We start from the raw sequence: 15,429 nt of genomic DNA on the forward strand, positions 1-15,429 counted from the left end.
CGCTTTTAACCATAGTCTTTGTTCTAAACCCACAACCAAGCTTAAAAGAACGCCAGCGCTAGATGATTGACGAAGAATGATATCAATGAGATGGTTTAAAAAGGATGACCGAGATGTGGACATGGTGAGGAGGCCAATTCAGTCCCTCGGGTTTCCCAACCCGCGCAGTGCAACTCGCCTGCTGGAACCAGCTCGGCCAATGTCGCTGATGCTTCTGGATTTGGGCAAGGTCCGGGCTCTGGCGCTAACAGGCTCTTGCTCATGCGATGGTAAGACATATTTGACCGGTCTCGAGGAAGAGCTCCTTCGAGCTTGTCCAAGTACATCTTCCACCCATGCCTCGCTTTCCGGGCTGATTGAGACACGACGTGATCTCGGTGTTGGGCCTGCTAGACCCAGGGGTATTGACGGCGAATTCGCGAAGGTTGCACGATGGTTTTCACTCGCGAATGACGTGGCACCGAAGGAGTTCGTAGACGACATCGAGAGCCGTCGGCGCGAGGAGACTGTGGACAATGGGGAATACGAGGTCATCAATGCCTGACCGGCACTAACGGAACGGAAGTCCGGCCGATCTGACACGTTCGACACTCGCCGTGTTTTGCGAACCGCAAGCGAAGATGAGGGCCGATTACTTATAACGGATGCAGGTCGGGACGGTGTTCTGCGTCCAGTGTTGGCAGTCGGTGTGAGTGTGCTGCCTGGTGATGAAGGGGCCGGGGTCCCGCGGGAAGAGAGGCCTTGAACCTCGGGGCGCGGTGTTTCGGATACAGCCCGACAACCGTGGTGGATAGCATACTCCCTGAGATATTCGGCTAAGTCGGCCCATCCGCCTCCAACACGAACCATCACACGTTCACCCTTTTCTCCCACGGTGCGAATGAATAGCTTGGTAGGAGCAGCCTTACCACCTCGATGCAAATGATACAACTTCACGGAGCCGTCTTCCGGCGCATGAGAATGCCTTCTGCGAGAGGGGGCCGCGGTCAGCGTCAATGAAGGTGTCGGCGTGCCACTGCGCGATAAGGCTCCCTGTGGGGTCATCGAGAAACGTTCGCCATATTTCACTGGCAAGGAAGGCGCCACAGAAGCCTCGTCAAATTCGCGGTCTCCAGAAGATACGAGGTGAATGCGGGCAGGAATAGTGTTCAGTATCGAGCTGATTTTCTCATCCAGTTGATTTTTCGGCCTCCTCATCTGTTTACTGGGAGTCGAGGGTCTCGATGTCCCCTTTCTTGGAAAGCTAGCGTCTCCCAAAGGTTGGGAGTTGGAATTGTATGCACCAATGTTCTCAAGGCTAGGATGGGTGGTCATTTGCTTTCGTATACGAACGGTGTCGTTACGAACAGGAGGTTCCGACGGAGGGCTTGGAATGGCAGAGTTTCTGGCAAAAGCGTTCGTGTTAAGTGCCCAGGCTTTAGGCGGCTTAGGGGTAGCGTCATCGAGTTCCGAAGTGGATTGTCTTCTCTGGGAAAGTTCCATGTGCTGACTTGCGAGGAGTTTCAAGTTATTAGTCGGCACGGTTGAGCCATCCTTTGATGACTGTAAGTCCGTTGCATGTTGCTCGCTTTGGGGACGCAGGTCGACGGAAGCAACTGAGGCTCGTCGATTGCCGAGAGTACCTTTCAAATCACCCCCAGCCTCGCTCTCGTACTGCATGTCAAACCCTTCATTGATGAATCTTTGCAGAGGAAGGCTCAGGGCCCGGTTATGCGACATGGTTGCATTAGGAACTTTCTGGTTGTCCAAACGACGCAAGCGCTCCTCACGCAGAGTATGGTCGGCACCAATTGACACATAATCAGATGCTTGTGAAAAGTCTTGGAACGGTGGTGGCGTTTCGAGAAGCAGTGGTGTCCCATTCGAAGACGCGGTGCGAGGTTCACGGATGCCCGGACTAGATGTAAGGGAGGGATAATCCGAAAGCGAGCCCGCAGATGCGGTAGAAGTTCGTCGAGCCCGCGATTTCGAGTTTCCTTTGCTGATATATAAGTTCTGCGGCCTGGTTTTGGATAGTTTGATGGGACTTTGCAAGCGAATCTTGGGTGGAGGAACTGTCTCCGAAGCCTGTTGTGGTTCGCCTGGGTAGACGGGAGACTCCTTGTCATTGCCAGAATTAGACATAGGCTTCGCAGGTTCTGGCGACGAAGTTGTGGATCTAGAAAATGACTCTTCTCTCTTGAGTGACATAGAAGTAGAAGGCGCTCCAGTTGTAGCTGCTTCGGCTATGACGCTTGCCAGAGTTGCTGCTTCATTTTCAATTGGCGAGGATTCCTCTGAGCCAGACGGGTCAACTGCTCGTCCTGTATCTGCACTCAGGCTCTGACGGCTGAGCCTGTCGACTGTGAGTCGTTCAGCCGCAGCTGTCTCATCATGGAATGCCATTTCTGTCAGGTTGCTCGAGACCGTGGGAGCAACCTTGTCCTCCAATGGTTCGACTGAAAGGTGACGATCAGAGTCCGAAGGCACCGCGACGACAGGTGATCCCTCTGGAAATTGTTTCCTTCCTTCCTGGATCTTGTCTTCAACTGTGTTGCTGCTTGTTTGATGCTCATTGATGCCACAAACAGCATCAGTCGGCTCCATCGATGTGCCTGTCGTAGGTAGAGAGGGCGTTTCAGGCTCTGGAATCCGGAAGGAATCGTTCTTTAAACTGGTAAAGCTGGATTCTTCTACGGGTGCATTCTTGTGCTCCTTGTAAGTGGACTTCGCCGACCCTGTAACAACAGATGGTTCTTGCTGGGCAGATACAGATAGTTGCGAACCGCACAACTTCTCCTCAACATGTGAGACAATAAATGTATCCTCTGGTAGGAGTTCAGATGGGACAGATAAGGAGTCAACTGCAGGCCGGTTTGCGATGAGGTCGTCATTTGTCAGGGAACATTGAAGGTCACAAGGGACCTGATGCTTTTCGGTTGAGGTGGTGTCGTCCGTCCTTTCTCCCGAAGGTTGCTCTATGGAAGCTGGACGTTCCTGTTCGGGAGTTTGTGGCACCGTAGTATCTTCGTGGGTTTGTTCAAATGATACCTCCTCTGAAACGGCGTCAGAAGTGTCAGGTAGAATCTGGCGAGGAGCCGAATGAGATAGGGGGCCGTTCGATGGCTCCTCTGAAGATCCTCCAATAGAAGTGTCGGAGGAGTCTCCCGAGAAGCTTTTGAAAATTTCCGAAGACTCCGGTTGACACAAGTCCGCACCAACAGGTGATACAGCATCTATCACGATTTTGATTGTACTTTGTTCTGGAGGCTCATTCGCTAGCTCCGCACCCTCTTTTGTTTTTGATGCAGCGTCCGTGTTCGGTCCAGACAAACTCACAGACTCACTCGGGTCAAGATGGGATTGCGAGGGATCCGAGGTATCGAGCACCTGTGCAGAGTTTTGATTGTGCGTAACAGGATCAGAAATAGGTTCCACCAACGATTGGTCATCGTCACCTTCGTCGATGGTTTCCATAGGAAACGAGCAACTGGATTGCGGGAATGGGTCGGATGAATCCGCAACTGGAGACTCAGAATCTTCCTCTTCAGGAATGTTTGACAGCCGATTCTGTTTATTCTGCACACGATGGGCTTCTTTCGATTTGCTCGTCGTCGTTCTCAGCCGTAGCCATTCATTCTGAACCGTACGCTTTTCAGCTTCCATAACCCAGGTGCTAAAATCAGACTCAACAGCCTCCAGCTGGTCAATCCAGCTTTCCGGGAGTGAATCCTCGCGACCCTCGAGCGCGTCAATGACATTATCCATTCGTCTGCCCGCCGAGAGCACTATCGCCTCAAGTCCAGCTCGCTTGGCGTGGTAGTTTTCTCTCGAATAAAGAGGATCATTCTCGGAAGGAGGAGCGGTAGCTTTCAACAGGTCCATCGCAGAATTCACCTCGGACTGAGCAAGATGCAAAGCTCGTAGTAGACCTGGAATCTGGCGAAGGACCAATAGTCGAACGTCCCATGTTGTAAGGAGGCTGTTCAACCGGGACAAAAGAGGAAGGGCTCGAAGAATGGTGGCGGTAATGACGGCGGTGAAATCGCTCAATTGAACGTAGGTCAGAGGAGGAGGGACGGACACGGTGCTATTGGATGACGAGGGTCGAGACCGCGCTGGAATGTGGGCATTGAGTACATGTTCCTTGAGTTCGTCAACGTCCAATGTTTCCATTCCATCTCGGATTTCTTCAATGCGATCTTCGTGCTGCTTAACAACAACCGAGGGTAGGCTGCCATAGTAGACTTGTTCCTCAGAATCGATACTACTCGAACATGGCGGCATGAAACCTTTTCCTAGTTCAGCATCGGCTCGCTTCGGCCAGTCCCATGCCTGCACCTCCCGATACCACTCGCCGAGCTTCTGAGCTGCTATAGCCGCGCGGATTCCCAGGGCGCGTTCCGCTGGGGAGACTTGTGAAATACTCTTCCAGAGAATATCATGAGCAGCTTTCTCATTCTTTGGTACCGCATCGGTAGAGGTTAGCGCCAGCAAGGTGGACTCGGGAGAAAGGTTGCTGAGCAAGGGGTCAATTGTTTCATATTTCGGAGCAGCAGAACGGTCGGGAGATCGAGATAATGAGCGTTTTCGATAGTGATGAGATTCGGTGGGAGAGAACCGAACCGACGGGCGAACGGGGCTGACACGACTGGTTGCCATTTCGGGAAAGGGGTCGTCACCAGCTTAGAATCGACGGCTCACAAAAGGCCGGGCGGAAAGAGTACCGAGGAGTGGATGTATATTTTAAGAGACGGAGGTCGAGATGCGGTATCAGTGATGGTAGGAGAGAGAGAATACCGCTGAGTGAGCATGCTGAGGCGCGATCCCGCTGAAGCTGAACGAAGGCGTATGGCGAGGTGGTTGTATAGGGACCGAAAGCGAGAGCGTACGGAGTAGATTGAGCAGAATCGAAGTACAGAGGAAGTGGAGCGGAGATGATTCGGAGGAACGAGAGAAAATTTATGACGATAATGAGAGACAGGATGAGAAGGAAGAAGAGTTGGCAGGTCGGATAGGTCACAAACGGACTGGGACTGGGGATAATATGAGGTTGGACGGGGGAAAAGAGGGAAAGGCTGGGATCGACCAAGTCGAGGTGGCTGCAGTAGAGGGGAAACGAGTGTAATGTCGGAGACCAGCTCATTAATAATTGGGTCTCAATGACAGAATTGATAACAACCAACCATTTGCATCAACAGGAGCAGCATTATCTGTGCATGCATGGAGAAAAGAGGAGAGAGAGAGTTTTGATGGTGTTGTTGTTGGTGACCTGGAGACGGAGATCCCTAAGCTAGCTACCTTAGCTACTTTACTAAGGGTTGACGGCGACGCGCGGATACTCAAGTGGACCTTGCTATTCACTAGTAGATACGTACTAACTATCTAGGCAATAATATCAGGGGGTTTCGCTAGAAGAAAGTATTTTTGGATAGTTCCCTTTCCCGTTAGGGTATTGTGTATTTGCATCACGGAGTACTTCATCAATAATCCTGAAATGCATCCTGCACTCCTTTTCTGCCCGACGCGTGTGCCGTCTACTGATTTATCGCTAGAGATACTTAAGAAACATGCATATTGACAGCTGCCTCTCACTCGATCCGTGCATCTGCAGATGACAGAATCAACTTGGCTCATTATGCGGTCAATATGATGGCCTCTGGCATTAGAATCCGCCCGGCATAATTCTCATTCCACGCGATTATCGGAATGCCTCAGTAGCCCTATATCCCTTCCGTTCTCGTCCCAAATCCAAATACCCTGATTGATAGAACAAAAATTCCTTTCTAGATCTTGAATGGTCCTGCCCCTTGCATGACCAACCCCAGGCCCATTTTTCGTCTCTTTCAGGTACAGCAATGGAAAAAGGTCTCCGGACTCAACCCGACCTTCTCAGCGACGCACCAGAGAAACTGGTCGTTGCGCTTCAGGGACTGGAGGAGCTGTTCGCTGCGGACAGGTTCCTGTTGAGGAAGATTACAGATCATTTAGTCAAGGAAATGGAAAAAGGCTTGGAACCTTGCAGACCAGCCTGGAAGAGATTTTTGGAAGCATGGCGAAACGACGTCGTCATTCTTCGATGTCCATACTGACCAAATCCTCAAGGCCTAACCGTGGAAGGAAGCGATATCGTTAGTGAGCTTGCTAGATTTGAATATCTAGGTTCCGTGCTCTGAAGGAACCCTAACTGACGGAGATCATGCCATAGCCAATGAACGTATCTTGGGTCATGGGCTATCCAACAGGCAAGGAGCAAGGGAAATTCTTGATCCTCGACATGGGAGGCACCAACCTGCGCGTAAGCCAGGCGGAGCTTTTCGGTAGCGATCGCGATATGGAGTCCATCCAGGAGAAGTACAGTATACCCCAGTCGATCAAGCAAGGTACAGCCGACGATCTGTGGGATTTCGTGGCGGACTGTGTGCAGAAGTTTCTCCAGTCACGGCTCAGGGAAGGCGAAAGCTCGAAAGTCTTGCCGCTTGCCTTTACGTTCTCCTATCCCGTCATCCAGTCCTCTATAAAAGTCGGAGTCCTTCAGCGCTGGACGAAAGATTTCTGCGTATCTGGAGTGGAAGGCCATGATGTCGTATTTCAGTTAGAGGCTGCTTTCGAACGGAAGGTGTGTGTCCCCTTGTAACCTGTCCGATTGCAAAGGCAGGAAAAAGACGTGTTCTCTTATTGCTCATTTGACTAGCAAATTCCCGTCCGAGTCGTGGCTCTGATCAATGATACGGTCGGAACGCTCTTCGCCGCGGCGTATGGAGATCGAGAGGTCAAGATCGGTAGTATAGCAAGCACCGGTTGCAACGCTGCATACATGGAAGAGATTTGTGCAATCCCAAAGATCCAAGACTGCGGGCTACCAAGCGATGCTCTCGTCGCGATCAACACCGAGTACGGTGCCTTTGATAATTCATGCCGCATACTGCCGCGGACACGATTCGACGATGAAATCGACCGGACATCCGCGCATCCCGGCCAGCAGCTCTACGAGAAGATGGTCTCCGGGCCGTACCTGGGGGAGCTGCTCCGACTGGTGATGTTGGAGCTGCACGAAGCCAAACTTCTCTTTGTAGGTCAGGATGTTTCGTGTTTGCGCCAGCCAAATGCCCTGGACGCCTCCCTTTTCCCAACCCTGGAGGAGGATGTCGGCGAATGCATGGAAAACGCTCGTAAGTGTCTGTGGGAGAAGACGGGCCTTGACCCAGCTCCGCACGAACTCAAGGCCTGTCGATACCTGGCCGAACTGGTCGGAACGCGTACTGCTCGTCTCTATGCATGCGGGATTGCAGCGATCTGCAAGAAACGCAATATCGAACGCTGCCATGTCGGCGTTGATGGCTCGATTTTTAGTCATTATCAGAATTACCGCAAGCGAGCGGCGCAGGCGCTCGGGGATATTTTTGCATGGCCCGGTGACCTCGACGATCCGATTGTGTTTGGATTCTACAAAGATGGGTCTGGAGTTGGCGCCGCGGTGATCGCTGCGTTGGCTGTCGAGAGATCGGATGGAACTGTCCTTAGCAGAACAGAATAGACTTTAACCTTCAACAGGATCATTTTCCATCTTCTATCGCAGTTTGGCGATATTTCCAACCTCTGTTAGTCGGTAGCAGGTCTACGTAGGTAAACCGAAGCAATACCGTGGCTACGGCCTTAGGCCACTAGCGTAGCCTACACTGATAGTGTAAAGGTTCCCCACAGCGATGACTAGTTAGCGCTTGTCCCTTGCCGATCACCTTCAGCCTGCTGAAGCCTGGACCTCATCAATGCACAAAGCTCAGCATCATCATCACAGTAGTCTAGATATCCTCAAGTAGGCCAATTATTACCATTCCAAGGACAGCATTCGCAGCGACGCGATGACCCACGATGCGTTTTCGAAGTCAACTGACTAACATTGTCACCTTCAGCAGTACGTCTCCCCGTCGCCAATCATCAGTACTCCCACTAACCACCCACCAACAGAGTTGACAGCTTCCCTCTCATCGCTAGGGAAAGTCTGCTGGATGCGCCTGGAAGATGGCATCGTCCGCTTCACCATCATCCCCGACCAAGGCACGCAAGTGTGGGCCCAGTTACCAGTCGTACGCACCACCTCCCCGCCTCAATCTGCAACCCAAAGCTAACAAAACGGCGTAGGACGCCATCTTCGACGAACCAACCTACACCCTCCAATCCAACTCAGGAGTCATCAACCTCGAAGTCCCGATCGGCGCGCTCCATCGCGCCCTCCGCTCCGCAACAGGCGCCACCTCCGCCCAACTCCGCCTCACAAAGAAAGGCAACATCCCTCTCCTCGCACTAACCGTCCTCTCCTCCTCCTGGACAACAGGCTCAAACGCCCTCGGAATCGCCAACCCGGCCACTGGAGCAGCAGCTCCTGGCATGACCGGGCCCCGCGAACGCGAAACGGTAATCACGCAAGAAATCCCCGTCAAGGTCCTACACGAGAGCGCAATCGAAGGCCTACATGAGCCGCGCTGCCGCGATCCAGACGTGCACATCATCCTCCCCAGCCTAGCGCACCTGAAAAGCATCTCGGAGCGCTTCTCGAAGCTAGCGGGGGACGCGCGGCCCGCTGCCAGCGGCGGGATCGTGTCATCGACGCTGACGTCGCCCAAGCTCGAGTTATCGGCGAACATGCATGGCTCGCTGAGGTTGGCGATTGCGACGGATGCGCTGCGCATCTCGAGTGTGTGGAGCGATCTCGTGAACCCGCCGCTGGATCCGGCGGGGATGTCACAGAGTGAGATTGAGCAGTTGCCCAGTGAGAGGATGCGGGCGCTGGGGAGTGATGACGAGGCGGGGTGGGCTAAGGTGCGGATCGATGCCAAAGATTGGAGTCGGGTGTTGAGTATTGGGAGGCTGAGCCCGAAGGTGGTTGCTTGTGAGTTCGTGCTGTTGTTGGTTTATATGCTTGCGACTGTACGCTGGCGCTAATACGTCTACTCTACTGTCCAGGTTTTATCCATGAGACGGCCCTGATTCTGTATGTTTACTTACCACAAAGTTGGAATGGGGAGGATTCATGCTTGACAGTAAGTTCCCAGTTGCGATATTTTAGCCATGCCAATATTAATATTCCCTTGCTAGTATTACATCAATTCCTATGCAGCCTGATCTATCAGAAACCTCGCCTGAGTCTGGAAGACCTGGGCAAGGTCGAGCGCCAAAGCTGCGATAATGAGACATGATACATAGAATGCTGGTTATTAGAGCAATAGTGGACAAATTAAAATCGTATATCATACAAAACGTAAGCCAATCTGTCGCAAGGCGTCGAGGAAACCTTGGTGATTGTAAGAATTCGGCTTGGATCTAACGACCCAAAAAGATCATCTCCAACTCCCGTAGGAAGTCGTGCAGCGCAACTGTGCAGACGTATATGCAAACATGCAAGGAGATATCTTGCAAAGCGCCGCCGAAAGGGGCCGCTATTCTTCAAGCCGAACCCGGCATGCACGCTTCTAAGCAAACTCAACATCAATGGTTCTATGACCGGACCGAGTATATGCATTTCACATTGTGCAAGAAGTGAAAATAAAAATCAAGTCGAGAAAGTAAGATCAGCCCATCAAGGCTCTTACTTCGCCATAACGTCGACGTAGCGGCCTTTCTTCTTCCCCCTGGCTGCAGGGCCTTTGCGCGCCTGCGGTGCCCCGAGTAAGTCGTCTATTGAGCTGGCATTGCTCAATGACGTTGCGGGCCTGGGTGGTGCCCCGGCTGAACTGCTCGGAGGAGTCGGCAAGACTGCGCCCGTCGACACAGACCGTGGGATAGCAGGAGGCGGAGCTCCAAGCGAGGGGGGAGCTGGGCTAGCAGTCACGGACGGAGGTGCGCCTGCAGAAGAGGATGGCCGGCTTCCCGAGGCCCCTGTCGGCGGAGGCGTCGCCATAGCAGGTGGCGGCCCACCACTGCCGCTCATTGATCTACTGGGAGGTGCCGAACCCTTCGGTGGGGGTGGCGTTCCACGCGTTGGAGCAGCACTCCCGGGATCCTTTTTGTTAACCCACTTCTTGAGTTCGGTGTCATAGTAGAATGAATTCTCCTCCCCAAGTTTGGCACGGATTGGCCCTCCGCCGCTATTGTCGTCTTTCTTGCCTCCAAACCATCCACTGAACCATCCCTTCTTCCCTGTTGCAGGCGGGGGTTTCTTGGCTAGACAAATCAATTAGCCACAGCAGAGATCGACAGTTACATGGGAACTTACCATCTGCTTCGGCCGCTTTGCGGAACGCCTCGTCAGCTTCGCGGTCCCGGCGTGCCCTCTCTGCCTTCTGAATTGCGGCTGCGCGCGCTGCAAGATCCTCGTCGTCGTCCTCATCCATGAATGATTTCTTCTTTGGCTTGTCCTCTTCAGTAGACTCATCCTGAACATCGTCCGATGCAGGCTCTTTATTAGACTCAACGGATGGAGGTTCGTAGGCCCCCTTGCTGGCAGGAGGCATATATCCGCCCTGGTCTGGTTGAGACGTCGTAGTGATGTCGAAAGGTTGACCAAATGGTTCCGGTGCATACATAGAAGGCCGGTGGGACGGGGCACTGTCGGAGACCTGAGAATGTGCGGAGAAAGTTCCTTGTTGAGCTCCAGATGCCGAATCCTCTGCAACAGGTGCCAAAGGCATGTAGGATGATTGTGGAGGCGTGGACTGGTAACCAGCAACCGGCGGAGAGCCATACATTGGCATTCCGTGATACATGTTCGTGTCAACCGGTGTAGAAGGCTCCTGAGAACCTCGTCGCTGTCCTAGTGGGTACCCGAACGATGCAGACCTCTGAGAGTCCATAGACGATCTACCACGAAGTTGCTCGGGTGAAGCGCTTGGAGCGTAATGGCTCACTGGTTGGTAGCGAGAGGGACCAGTACCGGGCAACGGCTGAGCCGCCGCCACAGGATAGGACCCATAGATGTCGGATACTGACGGTGAGCGACTAATGGTGGGAGTTCCAGAGACTCTGGCAAACGGTCCGATCTCTTCGGCCTTCCCTGAGCCAGTGGAAGCTGCATCGCTGTCATCTCCAGCAACAAAGCTGTTGAACTTTGCCCACATCGAGCCCGATACCTTCTCCATACTGGGCCTCGAAATCCAGGATGATCCGCCATCGCTGGTCGATTCTCTGAGGCGCGCCGATAGCTCATCCACACCGAAGAACAGGTACTGATTGTGATAGCCGGACGGCTTTGTGGTTGCCTTTAGAGCGGCTGCGATGGCGTCGCAGTACTGTTGAGCTTCAGACTTGCGACCACGATCCGCAAGCGACCATGCATGAATTAGCTTGAACGCCAGCAGATGCGGAAGTGTGGACACGGACGAGCCCGCAAGCACAGATGTCGCAAATTCATAGGCCTCGGTGAGCAGGATAGAATCGTCGTCGTACAAAGCAGCGGAGGACGCCAAGCGTTGATGATCCACTCCGAGAAGCACGATATTTGCTAGCGGGTCATCGACCCCGCCGAACACAGCGGCGCGAGAGAGAATGAAACAAATATGAGCGGCCTCAGTACGGTTATAAGAGAGAAGCAGTCGGCCGAGAGCAACCAGCGCTCGTTGATCGTCGGGGCTGCGGTTGCTCAGTACCAGTCCCAAAGTTTCCCGCCAGCTGTCAAGGCCATCAAGAGAATTCTTGGCAGGTCCATGTCCGTCAACCTTGCTGATCATTTGCAAGCCGGCCCTGGCCGAAGGGGGAACTAGCTCATCAATGCTTTCCTCGATATTTCCGGCAAGAATCTCGTAGAACGCCGCTAGAGACTCGGTGCGGCTTGTCGCCGATCTCACTTCTCGCCTCACGAACTCCTGGACAACCTGCTGCCAGACCGATCTATCCATCGTCGAGGCTATTATCATAGCATGGCCCCAGAGACGTTTGTCTACTGCAGCCCAGATTGCTTTCTCTCTTTCTCCAAGTACAAGAGTATCACGGAGTGAATCTACTGACCGAGGATCGACAGCATCAGGTTGAGAGGGCGCGTTCAAGGGTCGTAGAGTTGCAGATGGTGTAAAGCCATCTCCAAGCGATTGATTGGGCGCAGAATCCTGCAGGTTGGGAAATAGTAGGTTACGCAAAGACTTCTGAGCTTCAACGGAGCCTTCCAGAACACCATCGTTCTCGACCAAGATTCGGATGACCTTCCATAAAAGGGTCTTCTCCTCGCGGCGTTTAGAAGCATCAGGTGAAAGACGATCGAAATCGGGGATATCGGCGTTTTCGAAGGCTGCGATTTTGCTAGAAAGCCAAGCAACCAGGTCTTTCTTCTTCGACTTGCCCTTCAGAGGACCCGGATGTTGCACAATACCCTCAGCAGCGGGAAGCCAGTCATTCAGCTGGCTGACTCGGACCTCACCAGGACAAGATTTGATCATCGGGGCTGCCTGGCCAGCCGAGTAACGTGGGATATGCTTGGGGAAGCAAGATATCACAGCGCCACCAAACCCGAACTTGAAAGTTGGTGCACCCTTCCACCGTTCCAGGGAGTCGAGTTGTTGTCCATCAGTTGGAGGGATAAACTCAAGCACTTGAGAAGGTGCACGGTTGTGGGTGGGAACTGATGCTGGGGCGTAAGGATTAACCGTTCGCGTCGGAGACGTCGAACCATGCACAGAAGCAGGCCGTTGGAAAGGGTCGAGCGAGGGAACGGACAATCTGGGGCTGAGGGTTTGACTGGGAGACTGTGTCTGGGATCGACGAGGAGGGACAAACGGGGATTCCTCAGTGGATGAAGGATTCAGGACTCCCGTCATTCCGGCGATAGGTGGACCGGTAGATACGGGAGCTGCGCGCTTGGCAAATTCATTGGTATATGCGGAAGGAGCATATGGATTTTTGGCTGGCGATTGCGGTCGTGTAAATACCGGAGGCATATTGTCCGGGACGACCGCGCTGCTAGGGCCTTTATCTTCTGAGGAGACCGGCTGTTCTGACGGATGCGAATGGTTCAACGGAGGAGGGCTAGCTGTTGGTTGCAGTTGAGGCCGCTCTTCACTTTGGCCTTGATCTTGATAGTGTATCTTCTCGTGGTAAGCCAGAGGGCTCGATGTGCGTGGTTGGAACTGTAAAGCAGCTCCCTGCCCTGAGATACTTGCTGGTTGTGAGGCGTACCGATTGCGAGGAGGAGCCGCCGCCGCAGCATTCGTAGACTGAGGTGGGGCTGGAGAGTATCTGGGCGAAGGAGGGGGCTTAACACCAGCCTGCAGACCGGGAGGCCTTGGCGAGTATCTTGACGCAGTGCTTGGAACGGCCGGCGCGCTTGGTACATTGGGCGCTAATAGATTCGAGTATGGGTCCAACCTTTCCGGCTGCTGCAATTGGGGTGGATTTGGGGGCCCGATATTGGACTGGGGCGCTGCCGGAACATTCGAATACGGATTCGCGGGAGGGGGACCGACTGCGGTACTGACGGCGCAGATACAGGGGCATTAGGTGTATATCTTCCAGAGCTCGCAGGCCTCGACTTGGGCCTAGGAGGCGGCAGTGGAAGTTCTTCGAAGAAGTTCTTCTGAGGTGCTGTTGGGGCTGCCGATGAGGTTCCAAGCGGTGCAGGAGGGACTGCTGACGCCTTCAAAGGAGGTGCAGGTATGCTACTGCTCCGCGGAGGCGGCTGCGGTACGGTGCCAGGCTGTGCAACAACTGTTCTGCTGTTGGCAACGGCCCGACGAGGCCGCGCAAGATCCTCTGGAAGGTCATAAGGTGACTTGTAGCCTTCCTTCGAACGTTCTGCGAAACTCTCTGCTCTAGTTGTAACAGGGTTCGGAGGAGCTTGTGCTGAGTAGTAACTTGACATGGAAGCATTGGTGGGCTGAGGCGCACTATTTTGCGCAGGAATACCTGAGAGCAGATCTGATGTAGAGGGCTGGTGCGGTGTGTAGGAGACCGGTTGCGCTTTGGGTCGAGCAGGGTTCTCAGGGTACCGAATGGACTCTGAAGGATTGCAGTGTCGTTCATATGATCTATATTGGCAGCCTCTGGTGGTCCCTGTGCATTCGTCGTATCATCATCCAAGAGCAATTCATCATCATCATCATCGAGTTCCGCCTGCCACCGGGCAGCCAGATCATCTTCGGTAGGCATAGTGTCGTCAGCATCATCGGAAAGTTCCGCTTGCCACCTTGCGGCAAGATCTTCTTCTGAGGGAGCCTCTTTGATTTCACCGTCCGCTGTTGGCACAACCAAACTGTTGTTGAACTCCACGGCTGTTGGCGATGGTTCACTGAACGGAGAGTCCGGAACCGCATTAAGAGAATGGATGACTTGACTGGTGCTCTTGCGCGTGATGTGGGAAGGTCCTTCGGCTGAAGCTGACTTCTGGATTTCACTAAAAAATCCGCTCTCGACATCTTCATCGCCTCCGAAAAAGTCGTCGAGTTGGCCCTCCCCCTTTTGAGCTTGATCGTTTTGTGTCGCCGCACCGTGACCTAGTAGCGGAATTCCCTCTTCGAACCGAGATTCTGTTTCTGGCGGACTATATATCGGCTTTGTTTGTGTTTTGAGCTGGTTAAAGAAGTCATCCTCATTATCGCGTTCATTATCCCCGAGATTGTCCCAGAAGCCCGGGCGGCTATCGCTAGCCTCTCCGTTGACTGTTGCGCCATTTTCCTCGCCCTCAGCTTCATCCATCCAGGCAGTGTCACCGCCCTCAAACAAATCCTGTGCATCATTCTGACTTGCCAAGCCAGTAGATTTTTCCGGCACCTCATAATGTGGTTCTTCTGCTACATGCTCTTCCAGTCGAAGTCCATTTGTCATGTCAACATCGCCGTTCTCCGTAGGCACGTTCTCTGTGACATCTTCAACTGCCCGGGGCTCATCAGTCTGCATAGAAATCGACTCATCACGGCTGGGTTCTTCGGGCTCCTCAATGTCCGGTTTCGAGCTGTCATCGGCAGCCGGCGTACTCGAGTCGACCACATCGAGTGCACCTTGGTCACTGGTATCAGCAGAAATAGCGGCTTTGGACTCAATAAGACCATTCTCTTCAGTGATTTTTTCGGCAGAGGGAGACACGTGGGTGTCAATGTCTGTAGTTTCTGAAAGTTCCTTCTCGGAATCTAGCGCCAACCTGGCCAGATCGGTCGTAACGGAATCGTTATCCTCAGGTCGAAACGCTGGATTCCACGCGAGTACTCCTTCTGTCTGCGCCATGTCTGCAAGAAAAGACTTCGCCGAATGGCGGTACGGTTGCTGTAAATTACGAAGCTGACACGTTTTCTAGACAACTCCGGGACCCTGAGAGTCAACAAGGCGAAGCACAATCGTAAAAAGAATCCAAGAAACACGGGAAATTAAACATATAAGAAGCGGAAGAAGCAATTCAGTAGAAAGAAGAAAAAATTACAAGAGACAGCCTGGTTGTGGATTCATGACTGGATATCCATGACATGTAGAAAGGTATGAAGGTTTGAGATTCGGCACCCGAACAGACACCCGATAGATAGCACGGAGTACGGAGCA

General features: G+C 53.2%; 4 protein-coding genes across 4 annotated transcripts; 2 read left to right on the forward strand and 2 right to left on the reverse strand.

The window, feature by feature from the left end:
* Positions 1-138: 138 nt before the first annotated feature.
* P174DRAFT_430223 (GAS2 domain protein) lies at positions 139-4,641 on the reverse strand (the record flags this gene model as incomplete). Its single annotated transcript, XM_024825614.1, has 1 exon — positions 139-4,641. One exon carries the CDS (start codon positions 4,639-4,641, stop codon positions 139-141), a length of 4,503 nt encoding a protein of 1,500 aa, XP_024684503.1.
* A 1,133-nt stretch (positions 4,642-5,774) lies between these two features.
* Positions 5,775-7,516, forward strand: hxkB (putative hexokinase; the record flags this gene model as incomplete). The annotated part of the gene is made up of 3 exons (XM_024823372.1): positions 5,775-6,047; positions 6,188-6,598; positions 6,674-7,516. Exons 1-3 carry the CDS (start codon positions 5,838-5,840, stop codon positions 7,514-7,516), a joined length of 1,464 nt encoding a protein of 487 aa, XP_024684504.1. The 5' UTR covers positions 5,775-5,837.
* A 249-nt stretch (positions 7,517-7,765) lies between these two features.
* On the forward strand, positions 7,766-9,212 carry P174DRAFT_440525 (checkpoint protein HUS1 family protein). The gene is made up of 5 exons (XM_024827068.1): positions 7,766-7,894; positions 7,948-8,066; positions 8,122-8,869; positions 8,944-9,020; positions 9,076-9,212. The coding sequence occupies exons 1-5, from the start codon at positions 7,852-7,854 to the stop codon at positions 9,100-9,102; spliced, it is 1,014 nt and encodes a 337-aa protein (XP_024684505.1). The 5' UTR covers positions 7,766-7,851; the 3' UTR covers positions 9,103-9,212.
* A 353-nt stretch (positions 9,213-9,565) lies between these two features.
* On the reverse strand, positions 9,566-15,120 carry sec16 (COPII coat assembly protein SEC16; the record flags this gene model as incomplete). Its single annotated transcript, XM_024824806.1, has 4 exons — positions 9,566-10,140; positions 10,193-13,374; positions 13,434-13,787; positions 13,853-15,120. 4 exons carry the CDS (start codon positions 15,118-15,120, stop codon positions 9,566-9,568), a joined length of 5,379 nt encoding a protein of 1,792 aa, XP_024684506.1.
* Positions 15,121-15,429: the final 309 nt, after the last annotated feature.

The sequence above is a fragment of the Aspergillus novofumigatus genome (assembly GCF_002847465.1).
Source record: "Aspergillus novofumigatus IBT 16806 chromosome Unknown P174scaffold_3, whole genome shotgun sequence".
Classification (NCBI taxonomy): Eukaryota; Fungi; Ascomycota; class Eurotiomycetes; order Eurotiales; family Aspergillaceae; genus Aspergillus; species Aspergillus novofumigatus.

Coding starts and splice junctions, on each gene's coding strand:
- P174DRAFT_440525 (XM_024827068.1), top strand. CDS start 7,852: ATGCGTTTTCGAAGTCAACTGACTAACATTGTCACCTTCAGCA. Junction 8,870..8,943: donor GAGCCCGAAGGTGGTTGCTT/GTGAGTTCGTGC, acceptor TCTACTGTCCAG/GTTTTATCCATGAGACGGCC. Junction 9,021..9,075: donor GGGAGGATTCATGCTTGACA/GTAAGTTCCCAG, acceptor TTCCCTTGCTAG/TATTACATCAATTCCTATGC.